Source organism: Vespa velutina, chromosome 16 (assembly GCF_912470025.1).
Source record: "Vespa velutina chromosome 16, iVesVel2.1, whole genome shotgun sequence".
Lineage (NCBI taxonomy): Eukaryota > Metazoa > Arthropoda > Insecta > Hymenoptera > Vespidae > Vespa > Vespa velutina.
Genome location: NC_062203.1, coordinates 3,174,084 through 3,198,341, shown reverse-complemented (window position 1 = coordinate 3,198,341; position 24,258 = coordinate 3,174,084). Strand labels below are relative to the sequence as shown.

At 28.6% G+C, this 24,258-nt stretch overlaps 3 protein-coding genes across 5 annotated transcripts; all 3 read right to left on the bottom strand.

Annotated features, from left to right (window-relative positions):
* Nucleotides 1-87: 87 nt before the first annotated feature.
* Nucleotides 88-1,513, bottom strand: LOC124954966 (18S rRNA aminocarboxypropyltransferase). Its single transcript, XM_047508678.1, has 4 exons — nucleotides 1,291-1,513; nucleotides 1,060-1,226; nucleotides 593-980; nucleotides 88-512 (listed from the first exon to the last, which is right to left on the bottom strand). The coding sequence occupies exons 1-4, from the start codon at nucleotides 1,403-1,405 to the stop codon at nucleotides 439-441; spliced, it is 744 nt and encodes a 247-aa protein (XP_047364634.1). The 5' UTR covers nucleotides 1,406-1,513; the 3' UTR covers nucleotides 88-438.
* Nucleotides 1,514-4,578: 3,065 nt separating this feature from the next.
* On the bottom strand, nucleotides 4,579-10,934 carry LOC124954964 (vitellogenin-like). The gene is made up of 7 exons (XM_047508674.1): nucleotides 10,777-10,934; nucleotides 9,704-10,434; nucleotides 8,694-9,587; nucleotides 7,553-8,594; nucleotides 5,882-7,477; nucleotides 5,351-5,778; nucleotides 4,579-5,274 (listed from the first exon to the last, which is right to left on the bottom strand). The coding sequence occupies exons 1-7, from the start codon at nucleotides 10,805-10,807 to the stop codon at nucleotides 4,717-4,719; spliced, it is 5,280 nt and encodes a 1,759-aa protein (XP_047364630.1). The 5' UTR covers nucleotides 10,808-10,934; the 3' UTR covers nucleotides 4,579-4,716.
* An 830-nt stretch (nucleotides 10,935-11,764) lies between these two features.
* LOC124954965 (alanine--glyoxylate aminotransferase 2-like) lies at nucleotides 11,765-23,586 on the bottom strand. 3 transcript variants are annotated; one of them, XM_047508675.1, is made up of 9 exons: nucleotides 23,476-23,586; nucleotides 15,340-15,434; nucleotides 14,970-15,088; nucleotides 14,631-14,865; nucleotides 14,171-14,261; nucleotides 13,869-14,077; nucleotides 13,027-13,252; nucleotides 12,525-12,923; nucleotides 11,765-11,999 (listed from the first exon to the last, which is right to left on the bottom strand). In XM_047508675.1, the coding sequence occupies exons 2-9, from the start codon at nucleotides 15,402-15,404 to the stop codon at nucleotides 11,892-11,894; spliced, it is 1,452 nt and encodes a 483-aa protein (XP_047364631.1). In that variant the 5' UTR covers nucleotides 15,405-15,434; nucleotides 23,476-23,586; the 3' UTR covers nucleotides 11,765-11,891. The 3 variants fall into 3 exon arrangements, with proteins under 3 accessions (XP_047364631.1, XP_047364632.1, XP_047364633.1); XM_047508676.1 differs by lacking the exon at nucleotides 23,476-23,586 and adding an exon at nucleotides 16,982-17,193; XM_047508677.1 differs by lacking the exon at nucleotides 23,476-23,586 and adding an exon at nucleotides 16,622-16,889.
* Between the last annotated feature and the right edge of the window lie 672 nt (nucleotides 23,587-24,258).

Here is a 24,258-nt window from a genome sequence, read left to right as displayed (position 1 = left end):
AAATTTGTAAAGAAAAAAAAAATGAAGTTACTCGCAATGAAGATCTACAATTTCGATTTGATCTGATTTCTAATTTCAAGATGGAGATATTTCCAAAAATTGAAAAATTTATTAAAAATCTCCAAATTTTACAAATCACTAATTTATATGCTATAAAAATTTACGAGTAATGTTGGTTAAACATAAGCTGGTTTAAAAAATTAAAAACTTTATAAGAAATCGCATATGTAACGGAATTAAAATAATTCTTTAAAAATATTTAAAATAGTGTTAGCTAATTATTATGAACTACATCAATCGTGTCTATTTTGTTCCAAATAAAAATGTCGATACTTAAATTGTATTCACGTCTCAATATTTTCTAGTTTTCTGTTCATTTTGGTAACATTGTTGTCTTATTATTATTTTAATATAAGAATTCAACCTATGAAATCGAGCCTAGCTATCATCGATTTCTTGTTCCTTCTCTTCCTCTTCTGATTCTATATCACTAGGTGGAAAATCAGGCAGTGCTGTGTAGAAAATAGAAAAATAATATTGAGACATGTTTTCATCTATAAGGGATTTAGAAGAAAATAGCAAAAGATTTTACCTTGTCTATCTAATTTTTCTTGTATTGCATTTTTAAGATAATCTTCCTGGACAGTTATAATTTCTTCTGCATTTGTACAAGTAGCATATCTTCCTAATAATTCTTTGTTCAATTCGAGAAAAGAATGTCCCCATGAAAACTTTCCTAAATAAAAATTAGCTTCATCTGGAAATCCTGTTATAATCAATGTTGCAGCTATTGCTTCTACACAGCTTAATTTACAAGGCTTTCCATAATTTATTGGATTTGCTGCAACGAGGAATGGTAACAAACGTGGATTAGGTGTCTTTATTTGTCCAATTGGTGTGCTATCAATTCGAGCCCAACTACAATCCACAACGGCACAACCAAAATCTTGTATAATATTACGATCCATCGGATTGACACACTATAATTTAACGATTATCATAAATATATTATATAATAACTATATAAATCGTAAAAACAATATCTTGTTGAAAACTTACACTTTTACCTGAGGGAGAAAGTACTAAACCAGGAAAACGGGTACTTAACCTCAATGTTTTTATTAACCCATGCCTAGATAATTTTCTACCTGTACATTTCTTGGGATCACATTGTTCTAAATCCCACATGGCAACGGGAAAAGGTATTGGGCATTCTTCATCAGATTCTGTACAGACGATGAGAATAAAAAAATTTCAAGATCATAAAAAGTAAAAGTAATTGTTTCTAACCTGATTGTTCCTTGTCAGATATATCTCTCTCTTGACGATACTTTTCTTCCTTTCTTAATACATGACGATATCTTTTCCCTGTCATTTTATTTTTATTTTTTTTTCGGCCTGACATTTTTCGAAATTATAAATGAAACAAACGGTCGAATTAAAAAAAAAACTTTAAATACGTACAATGTATGTATGTTACCGTCGCGTTTGTATCTAACAATGTGTCATGAAAACGTATATAAATTTATATTCCCTATAAAAATAAACTTTTGCGTAAGGTTTTCTGCGCATTCTCTAACCTTATAGAGATATAGTTATATTGTTTTATATAGTTATATTGTTTATATACGTGATAATAAGCATGCTGAAAGATATTTATTTCAAAAAGCTTTTGTGAAAAAGAAAAAAAGGCAATATTGATAGAGGATTTTTCATTTCCTTTTTGGAAAACAAAAAATTAGAGAAGAAATATTTAACTATGTCTATTGGTTATTCGTATGGATAATTTCGAAACTATTCAAAAAAATTTCATTGTTAAGTCAAACGATTTCTCTTTTGCGAGCATTTACGTCATAAATTCTCATAGTCACAATTTTTATTTGATTTTAATGATCGAGAATCCATAACGAAAGAGAAAAGATTTTTTCACGCTAGAGTATATTTTCAAATTTTTGAAAAACATTATTTTCTTTACAAAAATTATGTCTGTATATAAATCATGTTTAAAAGTAATTTTCACGCAGGTTAAAATCACTTTTGAAAATTTAAGAAGACTATCTCACGTAAGGAATCTTTATTTTTCAAAATCTTTATCTTAATCGTTTATCTTGAAAATTGAACAAAAATTGTGACCGTAAGAATTCATGAGTTAAACTCTATTTTTAGTTGTTTTCCTTCGATTTAGAAAGATACAGTAAGCGTTACTTCGAGTTCGTGTCAAAACAATTTCTCCGCTGTGCATCTCAACATGGATTAGTTTATTTATTTTATTTGTCTTTTATATTGAGTGAACGATCTTTCGAGAGAAAGAAAGAAAAAAAAAGAAGTCGTCATGATAATACCTTGTTTGATGTCCTTGAAAGTTTAGTCTTCGATTTATGCGTATTTATAGCATGAAAGGATAAGCATAAACAGCATACCTGATAAATCGAAAGAGGGAACAGGATTCTTTTAATTCTTTGGGATTTGATGGGTTAAAAATTGTCCTTAATTTTCTTTAGCTTTTTATACATGATGGAATATCCTTTAATCCATCTCGTTATTATTGTATATATATATAAATGTATTCTGTTTCACCATTCGGATAAATCTTTGTGAAATGATGTTCTATTTAGTCTCATCAAAGTTCATTGTTATTATAAATTTTTCTCTTCTTCTTCTTCATCTTCCTCTTCTTCCTTAAACTCAATCACGTAATGAATCACGGTATGGATCTTTATGAATTAATTAAAAACAAGGACGATATTTAATAAAAAAAATGTCTTGTCTTTAAAATTCAGTATGTTAATTTATAGTATTCTCAAAAAATAGTACAAAAGTTCTGGAAACCCATTGATAATCTTAATTATTATAATTCCATTGACTTTGACCTTGGTCAAAAATATGTGCTCTCCGTGCAGAAGATATTTTAGACATTAGTATTTTTCTTTTTTCCTTTTTTTTTTTTTGAAATTCGAGCTTTGCTATTATGATTTTATGTCATTATCGAAAAATATTTATAAATTCCATATGTCATATCACAGATTTCATATATAGCTTCTCTTTCTTCTTCGCTTAATAACAGTTTGTAATAAAATATAATAACAGAAATATGACTGCAACTAAAAAAATTTGAGGATAATAAATGTATCTTAATTATCTATTAAGGATAATAAAAGTATATAAATTATTTATCCTTGAGTCGTAGAAGTTGTGACAAATACAACCATTATAGTAGTTTGTCTAAGAAATTATCGTAGAATTTCATCAAGTTCTTCGGAACTTTTTTTAAATTTTCTTGAGGAACGTTCTCGTTCGTTCCTTTCTTCTTTCTCTTCTTAAATAAATTTCTTTGTTTCTATTACATTATATTTTGTACGTAAAATGTCACGTTAGATTCACAGAGCGTCCATGTAATCTATCGTGGAGTCTTTTAACGAATGAAAGTTACGATCAATTCAAGTAGCAAATCCGGGGATGTTTCTTCTTGTTTCTTCCTCTAGCCATCACACTTAAACCCTGGACTTCGTGCTCGAGCATGCGCCATTTAAGTTTTCCAGGATTTTTCATATATTGACATAATTACGTATTACACAATTACGAATATTAATACGTTGTCAAAAATTTTGGATTTTTTTCTCTTTCTTTTCATTTTCTTTTTTTTTTTTTTATTCTTTGTTCTCTCCCTTCGATTCCTCCTATACTATCCTATCAATCTCCATATCCATATCCTTTTGATCATTTTACTATTTTAAGAATCGAATTTTGTTTATCTTTTTCTCGGGCTGTGGGAGGAATTTTTTTTATTTCTTTTTTGGTATTTATAAAAACAATAAATGATAAGATTATGATAAACACTCTTAACTATCATAATCTTACGTTTTGACATTTATTTTCCCTGTATCTTTTTCTCTTTCTCTTTATCCCTATCCCTATCTCTCTGTCTCTCTCTCTCTCACGCGTTCGATAGAGGATTCCCGTGTGTATTCGACAAAACGATAGGCTCGCGAGCAAATCCCCGAGTCCTACTTCTCTTCCTACACCACTTCTCCTCCTACCCTTTGACCATTTACCCTTATGTCTTTGAGGTTAGTATGCTCGGGATAAGCACCACTAGTGACGTTAGGTTAGGTCGCGCGCCTCGTGTCGTCTGCGCATGCGTATTGCGTCGCGATAATAAGCACGTCGATAACTATCGATGTAATGTGCAAGTACGTCAAGCGTCGAGTGGAGTATTGGCATAATGGTAAGTGGTATGTTAGGTGTGGGGGGTACATAACCCTTTTTCCTCATCAAACACGATAGAATCTATACTAACACATCTCCTACCTATCTTATTCTTTCTCTTTTTCTCGGTTTTTTCTCTCTTATCATGTTTCTCTTTCTTACCCTCTCACTCTCTCTCTCTCTTTCTCTCTCTCTCTCTCTCTCTCTCTCTCTCTCTCTCTCTCTCATACTTTCTTTCTCTATTTGTCATTTGTTTCTCTGCTTTTCCAGGAACTATTTTATTTTTTTTTAAATTTTCAAACATTCGACGTAAGAATTATTTGAAAATATGATTTGGATAATGATTATTTGAATAAATACGATATTATTTAATGTCTACAAATTTTACTTTTTATTTCATATTATATTGAAAACATAATACATTTTGAAAATAACAATAGCAATAATATTGATTATTTTATAAAATAAAAAAAAAAATAAAGCAAATATATTTCATTGGATATTTCTTGATCAAGCAGGTACACATTCGATGGGAACACTAATCATTTCATTATCAGAAGGAGTACGTTGACTTAAATCAGGATTAGCTCCCTGTTCAATTCTCCTTTTCATTCCTAAACTTGCTTCGTTCTTTGGTAAACAATAGAGTTGATAATTCTTTACCTTTGATTCAACAGATTTACATCCGCTAGAACATGTTGGTACAGGCCTTGTGGTGAAACAGATCTTATCATCTCTTGTGACAACTCGAGTATGATAAGTATTGCATTGCTTCTTATTTTCTTTCTTGTGATAACCCCATTGCTTCCAATTTACATATGGTCGTCCAGCTTCCCTATCACTTATCACATCACTGAAGCGTATTACTTTTTCTATGCACTTAGAGCTTTCTGCCTTTTTCGCATTTCTCAAAGCGTGTCCTTCGCATCGTTCCTTCAATATATAAGTAGCTGCAAATTCTTCTGGGTTTTGCATTAAGCAGTTCTTTGGAGTGACGAAATCATTTTCAGATTGGCCATCAAAGTCACCACAGAGACCACGTATAGATTGTTGATATTTATGAGGGACCTGGAATGAAATAATGTTTATTATGAATTATAATATTAAAGATAAGATATAATTTTTTGTATATTATATTACTTACCGTCATTTTTACATGATCTTTATCGTAGACCAATTCAATATCATATTTATCTGATACCAATTTAATGGCAGGTCCGGGAAGTTCAAATATTTCGTAGTGAGTTTCATCATTTTTGATGTGTTGGTAACTTTCTTTCTGTGAGCATTTCACCCTTTGTCCATTAATCCAAGCTGAAACTTCTGTGTCAGATGATTTAAACAAAATTTCGTTATTACCCAATAAAATGTGAAGTTCTTTTTTGTTATGTTCCGTTTCTTCGACAGTAACGAACACTTCCATATTTTCAGGAATGTTCATTTTCCTATTATGTTCACTTGGATCATTTCTTGGGAAGGTGGTAAATAATACATGTGCGCATTTACCAAGTTTCAGAGGATAAACTTTATCATCGAAAGTCATTATTTCGTTGTTTCTAATTGTACACGAGGCTGAAAATGTCATATTTATTTAAATAAAAAGTTCGTATATTAATCGTTTATAAAATGTGTCGTTAAAAACATTTACAAATTTTAAATTGGTCAAATTGCTTACCAGTAGGTAAGATGTCTTCTTCAATTTCGTTTATATCTTCATCATCAATATCCTTGTCAGAAATATCAATATCGGAGAGGGTCAAAATGTGTCCAGATTTAGATATTACAGCTTCTGCGCTTGTCATGTCAGGTGATAATTTTACGTGAATATTCACATCGTTGTCGTTGTCGTTGTTGTTGTCGTAATGTTTCCGTATTTCAGATATAACTCGTAGGTTTAAATCTGTCAACATTTTCGTTATTCCATGGAATTTTTTTTCTAATTCAGTATCAGATTCTCTTGCAGAACCATGTTTAATAATTTTCATATCCATTTCGTTTAGATTTGTAGCCATTTCTGCAGCTTTCTGGCAATCCTTAACGCTATTTCTCATGTTTTCATCACATCTCTTTACTGTTGCCGATTCTTGGACGTACAATTTATAATCCTCACTTTGCTTGATCTGTCCTTTCATGGTGACAAGCGAGTCGTCAGAGCACGTTCTTCCAGATTTAATATTAATGCTGAATTCTTTCATTGGATGGCTGTCAAGTATTCTTTTATAATCGAAAGGTGTTGTTGGTGAACTTCTTATCTGACCGTTAATGCACACTTGATGAGTTATATTTTGACTAGGTATGTTTGTGTACCAGTAGAAAAGACTTCGGAATTTATTTTCATCATTACTATTGGCTAAACATAACGTACATGCGTGTTTATTCTTCCATACTCCAGGTATTTCCAGACCTGCATCAATGACGTAAGCCTTTCCAGAATTTATTCCTTTAGAAATTTCTTGTAAAAATTCTTTCCTTCTGGCCGGGCTATCAAGTGTCTGATGCATTGTTTTGAGTACTTCGTTTCCAGATGTCCAGGATTCGTCAGTAGTATCAATATTGTTGGATCTAATTTCTTTAGTATCCAACGTGGCAGTGAATTTAACAGCTTCGTTTTCTTGTAGATTAGGCTTGACATAAAGGTCGATTTTTTCGTATGTACCTACGGCCAATGTTGATGGAGTCATCATGTTGCTCCATTTATTTTCATTCTTTAACCATTTCTGGAATTTGTTAACAAAGTTTTCAGTTTCAATTTCTGCAGAAAAGACACTGTTAGGATCTTGTGGAATTTTAATATGTGTTATTTCTTTCTCTTGGATTTTATGAGTATTTTTCTCCAATAGCAACGGGTGGAATGACATGACTTCATATTGTGAGGTATAAGGTACCACACTAAAGTGTCCCACCCTGGTTCTGCTATTTTGTTTGAATGGTTGTAGTGCTACGTCGAGCCTGGATTTTTCACTAGTTAAATGGAAATCTAGTTTGCATGGTAGGAAAACTTGCATGTTGACATCAATGCCCGATACGAATGATTGGTGGTCGAATGGTGTTATGAAACCAACTCTTCCTTGATGTTTATTAGCCATAAGTAAACGAATATCGAATTTAGAATTCATATCTGGTTTACTTATAAAACTTAATTTTCTGATTATAGGTACGTGTAAAGAGTAAACGAAAGGTAAGCCAGTTTCAGTAGGAAAACTCAAGGTAATGTCGTAACTCAACAATTTGTTCATGTTAACATGATGACTATCTTTTGGAGATTGTAGGTCTAAAACAATGGAAAATTATATATTGGTAAGAATTGTAATAATCGGTATATTAAAATAAGATAAGAATAACTTACCACGTAAGATCCTTTCGATGGTATGATTATCAAAAGTAAAGTATCGGTTGAGGTACGTCGTCCTAAAGAAGACATTTCCTTCAATTTGTTCAACATCATCTGATTCAATGTTAAGCATCTTTGCAGTTTTCTCTGCGATCGACTCTTCGGTTTTTGCTTTTCCGTGTTTATGCCAATCCATTTCTAATAGACTGTTTATGCTCGATATACTCATACCTAATTCAGAAACAGGACTAAGGAAGCCATTATAAGAGGGTTGCAAGGCAACGTATGTGGACAATGGAATCATGCCATCACTTCCGATATAATTCAACATCATTCTGTAAGACAACTGATCATTTGATTCCATTTCTGTAAAGTAAGTCTTTGAGTAATAATACTTATCGGATTCTGTATTCATTAGATGAAGCACTTTGCGAGCATTTCTTGATAGTTCTTCCCATTCGGGAAAGTTCAATTTAGCTGCAGTTTTAATCGCTGACTTAACAACAGAATTGACCTGTCCATTGTAGTCGAAATTAGTGAATTGTGCTATACGCGTGAGCATATATAATGGTGGATTAGTTTTCATTATTAAGTTGACAGCAGCGCAACGAATTTGATGAACATCCCAAGTATTGATGTAGATTTTGTATAAGACAGAACGAGCCAGGGTAGGTTCAATCTCAGCTAATTTTTTCAAAGACATAACCATCAGAAAACGTTGATAAGTTGATATTCGTTCCTTGCCTTCAAGATAGGGTTCCAAAACGCTCAATATCTTTGGATGTGCTGTTAAACCTAAAGCGATAATATACACTTGAATCCTTGGACTATCTCCATCCTTGATAGCTTTCTTTAATTGTTCCGCAAGGAATGGAATGTATTTTCTTAAAACTGCGTCATTTTTTCTAGAGGATAAACGGCCGAATACGTTAACTGGATAATGATTATAAATGCTGCTGTTAGAAACTTGAGCGTGACGCACTAGTTCAGCGAAGGATAAAATAGCCGATGAATTCAGACATGTTTGTTTCTGCACCTCTGGATCACTTGCCAATGACTGTACATAAGATGTAGATTATGTTATTAATTCGTAAAAATTTTGAAATATATTTTAATTATAATTTGCAAATAAGTTGATGATAGCGATGACACTTACAAAGAAAGCATCCACGTATTCGGCTGTAGGTGTTCGTGCAGTCTTAGGTAGGGTCGCCAGAACATCAGCAGCTTCGCATTCTTCCAACTGCTTCTTTTCAATCCAACGTTTGATAGTCATCAGAGCAGGTCCAGTTCCAGCATTAGCAACGGCATCACGAAATACAGCTTTAGCGTTTTCCTTTATCATTTTATTCGTTTCGTCGGAACCAATTTCATTCCAAACAGAATGCAAGTTTTCTTCGGCCTTATTTATCTGTTCTAGACTCATACTACTTATCAATCTTGAGACAATTGTGAATTTTTCTAGGGTCTCTTCATCAGGCATAATGTTTGGATTTTCCATTTCGTTTGCGATTTTTTGAACAAGAGTCGTTACCATTTTTTCTGAGTTAACCTTATCAGACATAACGACCGCTTTACCATTGTTAGCTATGAATAATGGTAGCATAGGATTTTTAGGTGCTTCGTCTAACGTTGGTTTCATCTGCCAGAATGCTTTATCCTCGTCGCTAACATAGTTTACCCTATCGGTTTTGCTGTATTTCTCTCTCATCATTTCTAAGTTTTCGTCAGAATCAGAAGCAGAATTTAGTTCATTTGACATTGAATTAGGACTTACGCTAGGTCGTCCAGGTCGTCTATGTACTGTTTTTGAGAAAGGATCGTTGTAAGTGTAAACTAGATTTCCAACCGATTCAGGATTATTCGGTGCTGGTATCGGATTCGAAGCTTTATTGACGCTAACGAGAGTCACATTCATTTTACTTATTACGATGCTCTCTTGCTCATCTACAAGTCTGGGTTTCATGATTACTTTAGTTGTTGTCACTGATGTTTGTATCATAAAGTCCTTGAGTTTACCAGATATAACCATGTTACTTGTTGATGATTTCTGTGAATCGAATAAACATATTGTGTCTAAAACTGATATTATTTTAAAAGTAAACAATAGTTACCTACAATCACTTATCGCATAAATTTTTCGTCAAATTAATTAATATAACTTACCTTCATAATATTCTCATTGTTCCTAATATCGGATTCCCATTTTGTATTTCCACTTATTCCAAAATGATAATCCATACGTTGTTCGCATTTGTCGTAGTTCCTTGTTTTCGTTACGTACATGTGTTCTCCGTTTCTACGTAATTCTGGTTTTGGCAATATGTGTGGATGATGTTGAATGACGGCTTCTGTTAATGGTACAATGTCGTAAAGAACCTCACATTTTCCACTTACGGAGTCCTCCATGACACGGAACGATGCAAAGGGATTATCATCTTCCGGTATTTGAGTATGTTTACTTCCCTTCAAGTTTTCTCCTTGCGTATCAGCTTGGAACTGACTGATGATACTTTTGATGATATTTACTTCCCAAGTTGGTACATTTTTGTTGACGATCAAGTCTCTTATAACTCCATGTTTGAATTTGATCATAAAGGGTTCGCCGGAAAGCGGTAGATGTTTATGTTCTAACATCTGATCAGATATACGAGAATCCCACCCATCCGGTAGTTTTTTGTGTATTTGAGCATACTGCGGTTTTAATAATTGTGCTCTAAGGGTGTCAGGTGAATTACATTGAATCTTTAGGGTCGCTTTCATTAGAATACCAGCATACTGATCAGATAATGTCTTCAGTCCAGTAAGGGTACGGCTGCGTACCAGATATTGGTATTCCTCACCAACTTTCCAGGCATGTTTGTCGTTGTTATGGAGATTACTCACAGCAAGTCCAACTTTATAAATAAAAAACAAGTATTAATTAATTATTTATTAAATATTATTATATAAATGGATTTACACACACATACAGACGATTATATATACATATATATATATACATATATATATATACATATATATATATACATATATATATATACATATATATATATACATATATATATATACATATATATATATATAGAGAGAGAGAGAGAGAGAAAGAAACGATTGAAAATAATTTAATTTTTTATATATGTAATATTGATCAATCTCCTTATTAATAAGAATTCAGTATTATTAGAGTGTCAATTAAAGAATTTTAGAAAAAAAAAAAGAAATTATGAAAATCTTACCAAAGAATAGCAGAATAAAAAGAGACCGCATATTGGCAGTGTCAGTGGACAAGCCAAACGGGAATGAAAATTCTAACGCTTAAGATCTATTTATATTGCCGGATCATTACGTATCAACACGTATAAAATTACAACTCACTAAATTGTATTATTGCTATTCAGTTAAAATCTTTTTAATGACCTTTGAAAGAACTACAATTTATGCTGTTTCAATATGTATTAGCAAAGATAATAAATTTATTTGTATTTCGTTTATATTATACTTCAAGGTGACATGTTAATAACATCAATAACATTCGGATTTTATCAATACGTAAAGAATTCTCATTCATTAGTTGATCTTGAATTTTATAATAAATTGTCTTATCAGTGACCCCTTGTCATTTTTTTCAAAGGATGACTGTATCATAAACATTGATTATCAGATATTGCATATTGCTATTTAGTTCATAGAGTTTAATTAATTTATTCTTTTTCTAAGGTAAGGATTATTTAATCGTATGTCTGACACGTTTCAAATAATTTTTCACATAATACGTATACGTGCTTATAATTTTATAAATTTTAATTGTTTCATAAATTTTTACATTTTATGAAGCTTGATATGATAAATAAAATAAATATATGAAAGAAAATAAAATACACTATTTCTTTATAAAAAGAAATATCATTCTTAATTACAAAATGTCATTTTTATGCAAGATCATTATAGAATATAATATTTTATAATTATAATACCTAATAAATATTATATAAATTATATTCTATAATTATAATAATAAGTATGATAATAATTATATAGTATAATAATTTGTATCTCTTTTTTTTTTTTTTTTAATTTACAATACATTACGATTTTGAGAAAGAAGGAAGAAAAAAGAAAAAGGGAAGGAATAAAATCGTCAATTTAAATAAAAATGTTATATATTTATTCAATTAGAGAATTACATAAAATATATGGTTGAAAAATAATTTAGAAATTTTGATATACAGACGCATAAATTTTTTATTATAAAAGGAATAACATTCTTAATTAGAAAAAAATATCATTTTTTACGCAAAATAATTATAATGGTATAATACTTTGCATCTCTTCAATCGTCATAAATAAATAATTAACTCGCACGAACGAGAACCGAATTTGTTTTGGTAGGAGTCGAATTATTATCAAGATTCATCTGTGAAATTGTTGCTTTGATCACCGTTCGTGTAACTTCCAATTCCTATAAAAGAAAAAAAAAAAAAGAAAATAAATAAATTTTTAATAATTTATCTTATGGATAAGGAATAAAAAAATAAGTAATAAAGAAACTAAGAATAATTAAAATGAAATATGAGCGAGAAATATTGATGAACTTGACATTGACTTATGTCGATATTTCATTTTAATTAATACTAATAATAAAATGGAGGTTATTGAGAAAGTAGTGGAATAAACAAAGATTAGTTAGCATGACGCAAATAACGTTTCTAATAATGAAAAAATAATTGGCACGTGCTTATCAATTTATTAACTTATATTACCTATTTTGCAAATCGTGATTATTTAAAGAACATTCGAGAAAAACAAATTATCAAAGCTTTCGTACGATATAATTGATAAAATGTAGCTAGAACGGAAATTCTTGTCAGAGGCTATCACTTTTCAATAAGCTATTCAATTGCGTCATTAACACAGCACGACATCAACATGTTCACAAAACTATATCATAGAAGTGAAAAAATAAAGGAAAAGAAAAAAAAATTACCTTTTCGATATCAATTTCAATTTCCTGTAGAACCTCATCGAAAACGGATATAAAATCGTTAGCATTTTCAATAGTGAATACCATAGGTGGTTTCAATTTGAGAATGTTATCATCTGGACCATCACTGCTAACGAGAATTTTCTTTTCTTTCATTCTAGAAACAATATGTTTCGCTTCGGCAGTAGCTGGAATCTTTTTTATTCTGTTTCTTACTAATTCGATACCAATAAACAATCCCACACCACGGATGTCACCGATGATCTTTCTACGTTTAGATAATTTTTTTAATTCCATCATTAAATGTTGCCCAACTCGAAAAGCATTTTCTTGTAAGTTATCACGTTCGATAACTTCCATAACAGCATTGGCTACCGCGCAGGATACTGGATTACCGCCATACTGCAAATCGAAAATATTACGAATGAAATTAGATATAAAAAATATGTTCATTTATAATTATTTATAATCAATTTATAGTCTTCTTTATATCGATGACAATTACCGTATTGAAATATTCGATTCCGGTGTTCTTGAAACTGGTTGCAATTTCAGGCGTAGTGATTACTGCTGCTACTGGATGTCCATTACCCATTGGTTTTCCAACTGTTACGATATCTGGTATCACGTCTTCTCCATAAAGTTGAAAGGCCCACATATGACTACCGACTCTACCAAAACCAACTTGAACCTCGTCGGCAATACATACACCACCAGCTTCTCTTACGTATCTAAATAAATATATTTTTTATTTCATTTCGTTTCTCCTAATTGTCATTCAAATTCGTCAGGATAACGAATTTAAAATTTTCTTCTTTTACAAATTATCGAAAATATAATTATTATTATACCCAAAAAAAAGTTTTTTTTTTCTTTTTTTTTTCTTTTTTTAGATCATAAAATTAATATAAAATAATTAATAAAAATAATAACGAATAAAATGTTCTTTTTTATTTCTTCAAGTATCCAAAGTTCTCAAATTATCATATGGTAGTACTAATGTTAAAGCAATAGGAAAAAAAAAAGAAAAAAAAAAAAAAAAAAGAAAACAATATTGGTGAAAACAATTGGGTGAATTTTTTTTTTATAAGCATTTCTCAACCGATAAATTCCATTTTTTTTTTGTTGATTTCATGATTTCAACAAGTACACGTACAATTATTATTGAATGTCAATTTTTTCACGGTGGTATTTTTTTCTAAGAAAGTATAGTACAGGTAATTTTGAATAAATTTTATAAGTTGTTCTTTTATAGTAGAAGATTTTGAAGAAAGAATGTGAAATAGGAACATTAAAAAAGGATGATAAGTATGAAAATAAAAAAAAAAAAAATATACATATAATTACCTGAATACGTTTTTAAAATAATTTTTAGGAGGAAGAATTTGTCCGCCGACGGACATTAGACTCTCTGCAATATATGCACAAACACCTCGATCTTTAAGTTTCAGATCATCTGTTATCCGTTTTACATCTTCCGCATATTTTAGACCAAGATCTTGATTAGGATAATCATCATCGCGATATTTACCACGATATACGTCTGGACAGAGTGCCTAATAATATAATAAAACATTATCATTAATAAGATTAGAAAAATAAAATTAGAATTGTCATTTAATACATAATATTTAAATATATATTAATACCACATGGATCCAATCCTTCTTTCCATTTTTCATTTGATTAAATTTATATGGCGAGATATCGATCATTGACGTTAAGTGACCATGGTAAGCGCTATAAAAGAAAAACAATATTTGTATCATTGGATTAAATGGCATTACATAATATTTTAAGTTATATTGTCATTTGACGTACGTCTGATATCTTTATTTATCTGATATCTTTTATTTATGATTTTTTTTTTTTAATTTATTTCTATTTGAAAAAGAATAGAAAAGTTGACGAAAGTAATTTACTTTTGTAAAAGCGTCAATCAATTTTAATCTTAACGTTAAAATCATTATTTCTATAAAGCAGTAAACATGTTTTGATATTAATTTAATATTAAAAAAAAAAAAAAGAAAAAGAAAAATAGAATTATATATATATATATATATATATATATATATATAAACAAAATAAAATTTATACAAAAGATCGTACTGATCGAGAGTGATAATATCCTTATTCCCAGTGTGTGTTTGTGCTAGACGAAGCGCAAGATCGTTGGCTTCGCTTCCAGAATTAACGAAAAAACAAACGGATAAAGGTTCCGGCATTAAAGAAGTCAATCGTCTCGCACAGATCACAATATTGTCGTGTAGAAACCGATTGTTCGTCGATAGTAATGCCATTTGTTCTTGTCCGGCTTTTACAACATCCGGATGACAGTGTCCAACTATAATTTAATCCTGATTGTAATGGATATCGAGTGAAGGATTTAATTATTAAAAAAAAAAAAACAAAAAAAAAATGTAAATATATATTTATCTATATATTTACCATGTGCGACATTGTTTATGCAATCCAAATAACGTCCACCTTTTTCGTCAAACATATACTGTCCTTCGGCTTTGACAATTTTTAATGGATTGGACTTGTAAAACAGTTTGCATGATTGTCTGGAAGAAAGAAAGAAGGAAAGAGGAAAAAATGAAAAAATACCTAAAACAATGATCAATAATTCATTTTTTGTTCGATATTATCAAAAAGATAACGAGTCGAGTTGAAATTAATTGGTTTGTAAAAATGCAATAGTTATTTATTTTAAATAACACATGTTTCATAAATCAATCATCAATAAGAATGTTAGCAAGTATCAATAGATTTATTATGATAATATGGACTTATCGATAAGATTTGAAGAACTTACCCGATATGCCGTTCGCGAAGTTTAATTGTGTCAATTTTTGACATCTGTTCGAGAGATTCAGCCATGATTGGAAAATTATTTTATATTTTTAGATTCTGAAATTGCAAAAGATTTGTTAAATAGAAAAATTTGAAAAATAACAAGCGATCATTTATCAGCAATTTTTTATTTAACGATGCGATTATCAAAATTGTCGCGTTCATTAATCCAAATAATATATATATGACTATTTTACATAAGACATACTTTATTTTCGTACATATATATATATACACACACATACACACACACACACACACATACGCATTGGTATCTTTCTGTATGATTTGAGATAACTATATGCGATACGGTGCGTACGAATAACGCTGATACTCTGATTTAAATTGGGATTTTGCGTAAACATGTATACTATAATTAATCAGTATATTTAACTTACATATTAAAATTAAAATACTATACTTAATCAGATGTTGATAACGATCTCTGAAAGTGATTTCTTTGATTAATGGAAAAAAAGAAAAGAAAAAAAGAAATGTACGATTTATATTAGTTTCTATTTATATTTTGACAATATTGTTGGTTAAATAATGAAGTACTATTTTTTAAATTAATAATTAATAAGTACATAACATATGATTATAATAATCTTATTACTATCTAAGATTTAATATTCAATAAAATTATTAAGAATATGATATTCGTATCCAACGTCGATTATAACACTAAATCATAAATTATTTTTAATTTACATTAAATAAAGCCAATAATTATTAATTTTTCTAAGCGATTCGATATTCCACGATTATATTGAGACTATAGATATTTAATATTTAATACTAATATTTATATTAAATTTTTAAAATAAAATAATAATTTATATTCGGCAACTATTATATAATAAATCGCTAATTATATTTCGTTTTCATTAAAGAAAAAAAAAAAAAAAAAAAAAAGGAAAAAAAAAGGCCGGATTAAAAGAGAATTAAATTTTCTAAATAATATCGTACAATAAATTGTAACACATTTAATATTTACATTAAACTGATATTTATTAAAATTATTCATAAAACTATATTTGTATAAACAGTACTGATTATAAATAACTAACAGTAATTATTCTTTTTTTTTTTTTTTTTTTTTTTTTTGGTTAAACAAACTCGAAATATGAAATCTTTTCAAACGAAAAGACAATTAAAAAAATTGTACCATATATGTCGGTTAATTAGGAAAAAGTTGATAAAATACTAAGACGTAGGAATAATAAGATCTTTTCTAATTTTACCTTTAGCGTAATTTTTCTTTTTTTTCTTTTCCTTCTTTTTTTTTTTCTTTTCAAAATAACCGTCGATAATGTCGCGGCGAGTAATGGCGGATAAAACAAATCTTAATAGTTTTCAACATGCGTAAGTACTTCGTAACGCTTGGAATTAGAGAAGACGATAAGAAAGAAAAAGAGAGGAAGGAAGAAAAAAAAAGGAAAAAAAAATGTTAGAGATAAAAGATAAAGGAAGGCGAATCGTTAGCGATTGAAAATATATTATCGGTTAACGTAATAGTCCGTAATGAGAGTAAGATAACCTCGAATAAAGATTATCGTCTGAGCGGATCAATCAGATTGATTAATTTGAAGATGAGGTCGTACCTGTAGAACTTGGGTGTTGGAAAAGAGATTTTCTCGGACTTCTGTATGCAACTCTAAGCTAAGTGCTACAATCTACTCCGGTGACGTCATATATAGTGTCCGTAAGTTGGGAGAGAACAAATGGGGAAATGCGCGCGCATCAATCTCCTCCTCCTATCATTTTTGACACGCTTATGTCAATCTATCTCTCTCTTTCTTTCTCTCATTCTTATCGTCCTAATAAGTTCTTTGTCTTTCATATTACAGTCATCGTTACGCCGACAATTGACAATAAGAAACTATCGCTTTTTTATGGGAAATCATAAATAAATTCTTTTAAGATAAGTACATACGTACATACACATGTAGTCGTATGTATATACTTGCATACGTGTCCACGTATGTTTATACCGTATAGCTTTTTTTTTTTTTTTTTATTTTTATGATATCTTCGTTATTTCATATATAAAAAAATTAATTGTATTTGAGTTAAGTCACGTTGTCGTGTATATCGATAAATATTTTATAATCTTTAGATGTTTAGATTTAATAGAAACGATTATAGATTAATTTGTCATATATATATATATATATATATATATATATATATATATATATATATATATATATATATAGAGAGAGAGAGAGAGAGAGAGAGAGAGAGACTATGGCATTTGATCCATATAATATAACATATTCCTGGTGTTTCTTTAATCGATTCTGAAAAGAGATTTATAGATTGTAAAATCATTTCTTTTGTTATCAACGAATAATATTTAAATCTGCCAAAGATCATTTTTTTTTCCTTTCGAAATATTTGAAATTTCTATCATCTATTTTATATATACAAAGATTCTATGGAATCTGATTGAAGATGTAAATGGCTACAAGATGGTTACGCATGAACTATGTGAGTTCGATTAGCTCACATTTGATTTTACGAAACAGTAAGAGTCATTGATATGAAGCCTCTTGTAGATCACGTGTTAAATGTGCACGATAGCATGTGATAGATCAATATCGTGAAGCGAAAGAAAAGATATATATATATATATATATATATATATATATGTCTATAAAATATATAAATATATATATTGTTTATGTATATTGTCTATAAAATAGAAAATAGACAAAACAATATATATATATATATAAAATAGAATATAGAAAAAGAATATATATATATATATATATATATATATATATATATATATATATAATTATCTTATTCCTTATCATATTCTTATTCATTTCATTCTTTATTTTTTTCATGATATATATATATATATATATATATATATATATATTAAAGAAAATAATGAATTTTGTTATTACATCAATCAGGATTATATCAGACAAAACAAGAGAATCTAATTAATCTTGTTTGTATTCAATCGTTTTGTATTAAAAATGTCTTTTTTTTCTTCTCTCATGAAATTAACGATCGCGATAGCGTCATTTTTAATCTTCCTTATTCGATCGTTTTGTATTAGTATTGATAATCAGAATATATTAAAGGTAATTTATAACAGAGTGTTCCTTTTTTTTGTTTGTTTTTTTGTTTTTTTAACTTGGCCATTTAAAATGTTTTTTATTTTCAATCGTTACGCGATGAAAAGGTTCGTAAAAAAAAAAAAAAATAAATTGTTGTCTATATTATTTTATCTATCATGTAAAGTATATTTATTACAAGTTCTGATGGAATTTTCCACGAGTCTTTAGATTATGTACAAAGGGATTTGTGTACGATTAAAGAGACAAACGTATCGTAAATATGGTCTGTTAGAAAGTATGATTGGAAATAGATCATAAAAGAAAAATTTTAGAAAATTTCAACTTTGGAAGATTGATCAATTCCAATTCATACAATCACCCTAACTTTTTTGTAGTAGGATCTAAATCTTACGAGAACGTAACCCAGGCACATTACATTTACAGAGCAGACTTCTACTTTTCTGTTGTGTGAGTGAACGCGTAAACTCTTAGTCTTTATTATTTACAATTTATAATATTTCTTAAAAATTGAATTCAAATTTAATAGTAAAATTAATGTTAAAATTACATAAAAAATTACTTAAATTTGATATTAATATTAATATTAATATTAATATAAATAGAATAATAAAATTTATAATAATTAACATAAATAATTATTATAATTTGAATGATATAAATTAAAATTATATAAAAGAAATTTTATTTCCTTACATTATGACTGTTTATACATATATATACACATACATACATGTATATATATACACATACACACACACACATATATATATATATATATATAAACAATATATATGTAATTAACTTGTATTAATTATAATTATAATAATTAATTTAATTATTTATTATAAATGTGATAACATAAATTAAAATTATATAAATGAAATTTTCTTTTCTTATTTTATAATTATTATTATTATATATATATACATATATATATATTTTTTTATTATATTTTATAATAGAAACAAAAGATATCGTGTTCGAATTGAAAATAAATAGACTGTTTAAGATTCTATTTTCGTTATCTAATTCGAGCATCACCGTGTCCTTGCCGACATTAATACAAACTGAAGTGCATAACTGAACATAAATAGTAACTCTGTTTCGTGAAAAACGCGCGTAACATTTTGCTTTGTCCGGTAAAATTCCACTGTAAAAGACAAAGATGAATCTACTCGATGAGGAGATCAGAATGGGAGGGGGAGGGGGTGAAAGGAAGGAGAAGGGAGGCTCGACTTTCCAATCAATTTTACTTTCCATTTTTTCTTCTCTCTATCTTTATATGTTATCAATCTTTCTCTCTCTCTCTCTCTCTCTCTCTCTCTCTCTCTCTCTCTCTCTCTCTATCTCTCTCTCTCTTTTTCTCTGTCTCTTCTTTTCTTTTCTCTTCAATCACATACACACACTTGTGTACACACATACCATTGTTTTAAGTACATACATAAGATTTTTCAAGTAAGAGTTAACGAATGTTTTTTTCTCTTTTTTTCTTTTTCCTTTTTTGTTTTGTAAAATAAAACATTTAAATTAAAAAAATAATTTTATATATATATATATATATATATATATATATATATTAAATACATTTAAAAACATTTAAATTTAAATACATTTAAAAAATATTTACATTATGATTAATTACGATTATATATGAAACACAATTTCGGCCAAATAGCCGGCATAGATCTTTTTTTTTACAATAAGATTAAAGTTCATGGGTAATTTTCCCGCAATGATGTTAATTTCATCGATAAGATCGTGCGATTTGTTGACGCTGGATCGTTTTCTTTGTCAAAAGTCAAAAGTCAAGTTTACAACGACAATATGAAAATCGTTGAAAATCTCAAAAACAAAATTCGACAGATCATTTTCATGATGTCGATAGGCAAATTTGGTAATTGGGATATTTCACGTGCAAAATTATGTGAAAAACAAAATTATTACGTAAAAAATGTCATAAAAAAGATTTATATGGAATAAAAGGATATTGTATTTCATTTGGCCGATATTGTATTTTATATATAATTTGAATCGATTATACTACGTATCTTACAATAATGATATTAAAAAAATTTTAATGTACTTTACTTCTAGAAAAAATATTTGATAATACTTATTGGATAACCCCTATATCAGGTTTACCGAAAAGTTCTATTAAAAAATAATTTGAAATAATATTTATGATATTGAACAAAAATATATTCTGAATGATTATGAAAAAGTCTAAAGAAAAGTATTACAATTATATAAAATATTTAACGAAGTGTGTTCGATAAATATAAAAAAAAAAAAAATCGTATAAACGTAAAAGATATTTTAAGAAGTATTTTAATAAATATAATATAAAGGATCTTTGGTCAATATAAAAAAAATTATTAAAAAAAATATCTACTGAATGTACGAAATATAGAAAAATAAAAAAATATACGAAAATAATAAAAAAAAAAAAAAAAAAAAGAAGAAAGAAATTGTTCTCCATCTCTTTCTTTTTTTTTTTTTTCGTTACGAATAATTATTGGCTAAGCAAATGAAACTTTTTAAATTAATAAACTTAATAAATTTATTTTTTAACTCTTCCTCTCTTTTTTTTTTCTTTATTTCAAATTAAGAAAAGAAAAAGAAAAAACAGAATCAACAATTACGTGTACTCTTAATAAAAATTATTTGTATATTATTTTCTAATACGTCAAGGTAATCGCGTATAAAATATTAAATTAAATCGAAGAGTAAGCCGGTAATGTATTTGTATAAACGTGAGTGCTGATAGAAGCAGCACGTGGACGATAGCAGTACACACGTGATACGTGTTATCACTGTTTAGAATGGTATTCTACCGTGATTATAGCTAATATTGAGCACGTTAAGACTCAAAATAACAAATATGCTTTACGATAAATCGATAATGGCTTGCGTATTTGGAAAAAAAAAAAAAAAAAGAAAAAGAAAAGAGAAAAATGAAAAGCACCGGATCGTAGGAAAAAAATAAGTGGGGGAATTCGGGGAAGGGGTACGGGGAAAAGGGGAAGAAATTTTGCGATTTTCAAAAGATAATGAAATTTGTTCATCATTATACGCATTCACTTATTGTCGACAATACCATATCGATTGAATTAGAAGATTACTTAGCTCGATTAATTATTCTTACGATAAAGGAAGAAGCTCGATTGAATTTCGAAATGGAAAAAGGAAAAAGAAGAAATTAAAATATCCATTGATCCAATGGAAAATATCCAATTAAATATTCAAATTAAAACAAATATGTTTATCAATGATATTTCATCGGATATGTTGAATTATCTCTGTGTTTGTTCGTTTAGAATATTGTAATTCATCAATAGGATTTATTTTTCTAATCGATTTCATAAATATTGTTCCTTTCGTAAAAGAGAAAGAGAGACAGAGAAAGAAAGAGAGAGAGAGAGAGAGAGAGAGAGAGAATCAAGAATGATTCGATGGTATTTCTGAAATAGATTTCATAATACAACGTTCATTACGATGTTCATCGAAATATGATTGTTCATCGAACTTTGCGATAAGTTTTTCAAAGACAAGTATAAATACTATTTGGATAGATTCATTTGTACGATCGTAATATCACACATACGCGAAATCCGGAATTGTAAACATTATTTTTTTTTTTTTTTTTTTTTTTTTATTATTATGCAAATGTTCTCTTATCGTAGAAAACATATCGTATCGTATCACTTTTGTTATCAAACTCGTAAATTGATTTCTCGTGACGATGAAAATCATATTTGGCTTTGACTTTCGTCGTTTACACGAAAAAATGTAAACACCTGAAATTGTATAATTTATGATTTTACATTTTATACGATTTTTTACGTTTTACGTATTAATGCGATAGCAATGTAATTATTACGCGTATAATGTACGTATGAATGTATTTATGTATAAAGATATAGAAACGAGATTCGATGTAAAACTAGTCATCGTAATTCCGATTATTATTATACAATAAATGAAATTATCTTTCATTTATTTTAGATATATTTCTTTCAGATTATTCATTAACATTTTTTCGTTAAAGAGATTATTGCATCCGAGATTATTATTACTATGCATATTACATCATAGTTACGTGAATTACTTAATGTCCCTTACGTCATTTCTTTAGAGTTTAACGAAGATAAGTTGTAATTTCTTTGTTAACGTGTTAAATATTCGTAAGTGTGCAAAATTATTTTTAACATTATTATTGTATTATTTTTGTTCAATTTAGCGTGTCAATTTGTAACAAGTGATTAGTATGCAATATTTTCTTCGATAATTTAACGCTGAAAGTACGATTTCAATTGCAAGAATAACAAATATAGAATTATTCAATGAGAGTTGCCGAATGTGCTTTTTTCTTTTTTTTTTTTTTATATATATGTATACTATCATAAATTACAATTATACGATAAATATACTATGATAAATTACGGTTAAATGTAGTACGATTAATTACAGTTATATATGAAACACAATATTGACCAAATGTCAAATTATGGCTTATTTTGCACGATATCTTTTTTTTTCTTTTTTCTTACTGAATCTTTTTTAATGATATAAAATTTTTACATAATCGCGGTTAAATTTCGCACAATGACTGATCTAATATAATTTTTAAGCTCTTCTATGAATCTAGGGTCGTTGTGTGCGAACTTTGACCTTTGACATAGCCAAAGAACATGATTCAAGGGCAATACATCGTACGATCTTGACGATCATGAATTAATATCATTTCGTGAAAAGAATTTTCTTCGTGAACTTTGATCGTATCATGCAAAAAAAAAAGAAAAAAAAGAGCTATGACGGCTATTGTGGTTAGCCATGTATATTGAAATAATAAAAAAAGGTTTTTTTTTTCTTTTTAATTTAAATGCTCTTTTTAATATCTTGAGCGACCGAAATAAACAACAGTCGATTAAATGTTTAAAAAAGGAAACATTCAATAAATCTTATAAAAGAATTCTATCAGTAGCAGCTACACTTACTTGTTGCAGAGTTGTAGTATTTTATCTGTGCTTGTTAATGTTGTCACTTACAGAGCGCTTGATTAGACTGACGGATTTTTGGACATTAGCTAAGAGGAAGGTTTGCAGTAGTAGTCATGGTGGGGGATTACCCGCCATTACATAAAACCTTTGTTTGCCTCGAAAACTGAGGGTGTCAGTGACAATGTGATAATATTTTTCAACCAGGATCCTTGAAATTCTCAAATTAAGTCTACATGATGGATTGAAACTGTGGAAAATTTTACGTTTGACTTGAACGTATCTTATGATTGGAAAATTCAATATTCTTCTTGTTACATTTTGCAGATTTCCATAGAACATTACGAGAATAATGTTAATTAATTTCTCCGTTTCACTGAGATCAATTAATGCAATGCTTTAAAAAGAAAAGAAATGTTAATATTACGATAAAAATAATACGATCGGATATTATAATATATATTTAATAATATTATTGGTTGAATTCATTGATAGTTAATTCATTAATAATTACTGTTTATCATTGAAGTTTAAATCTAGTTGTACATGTGGAATTTATGACAACTCAGATCAACTTTAAGCTCAATTTAAAACGATTAAATGTATGTAAATGTAAGGCCTTGTGACGTCGTTTATCTGTAAAACTAATATGTATCTTTATATATCAACTGTCAGAATAATTGCATTGTGTATTATAGTTTCATTGTTAATTTGTACTTTTATAACTCTTTGTTGAGATAAGAGATTATATGTATGGTAATTTCAATTAAATGAATGAAAAAA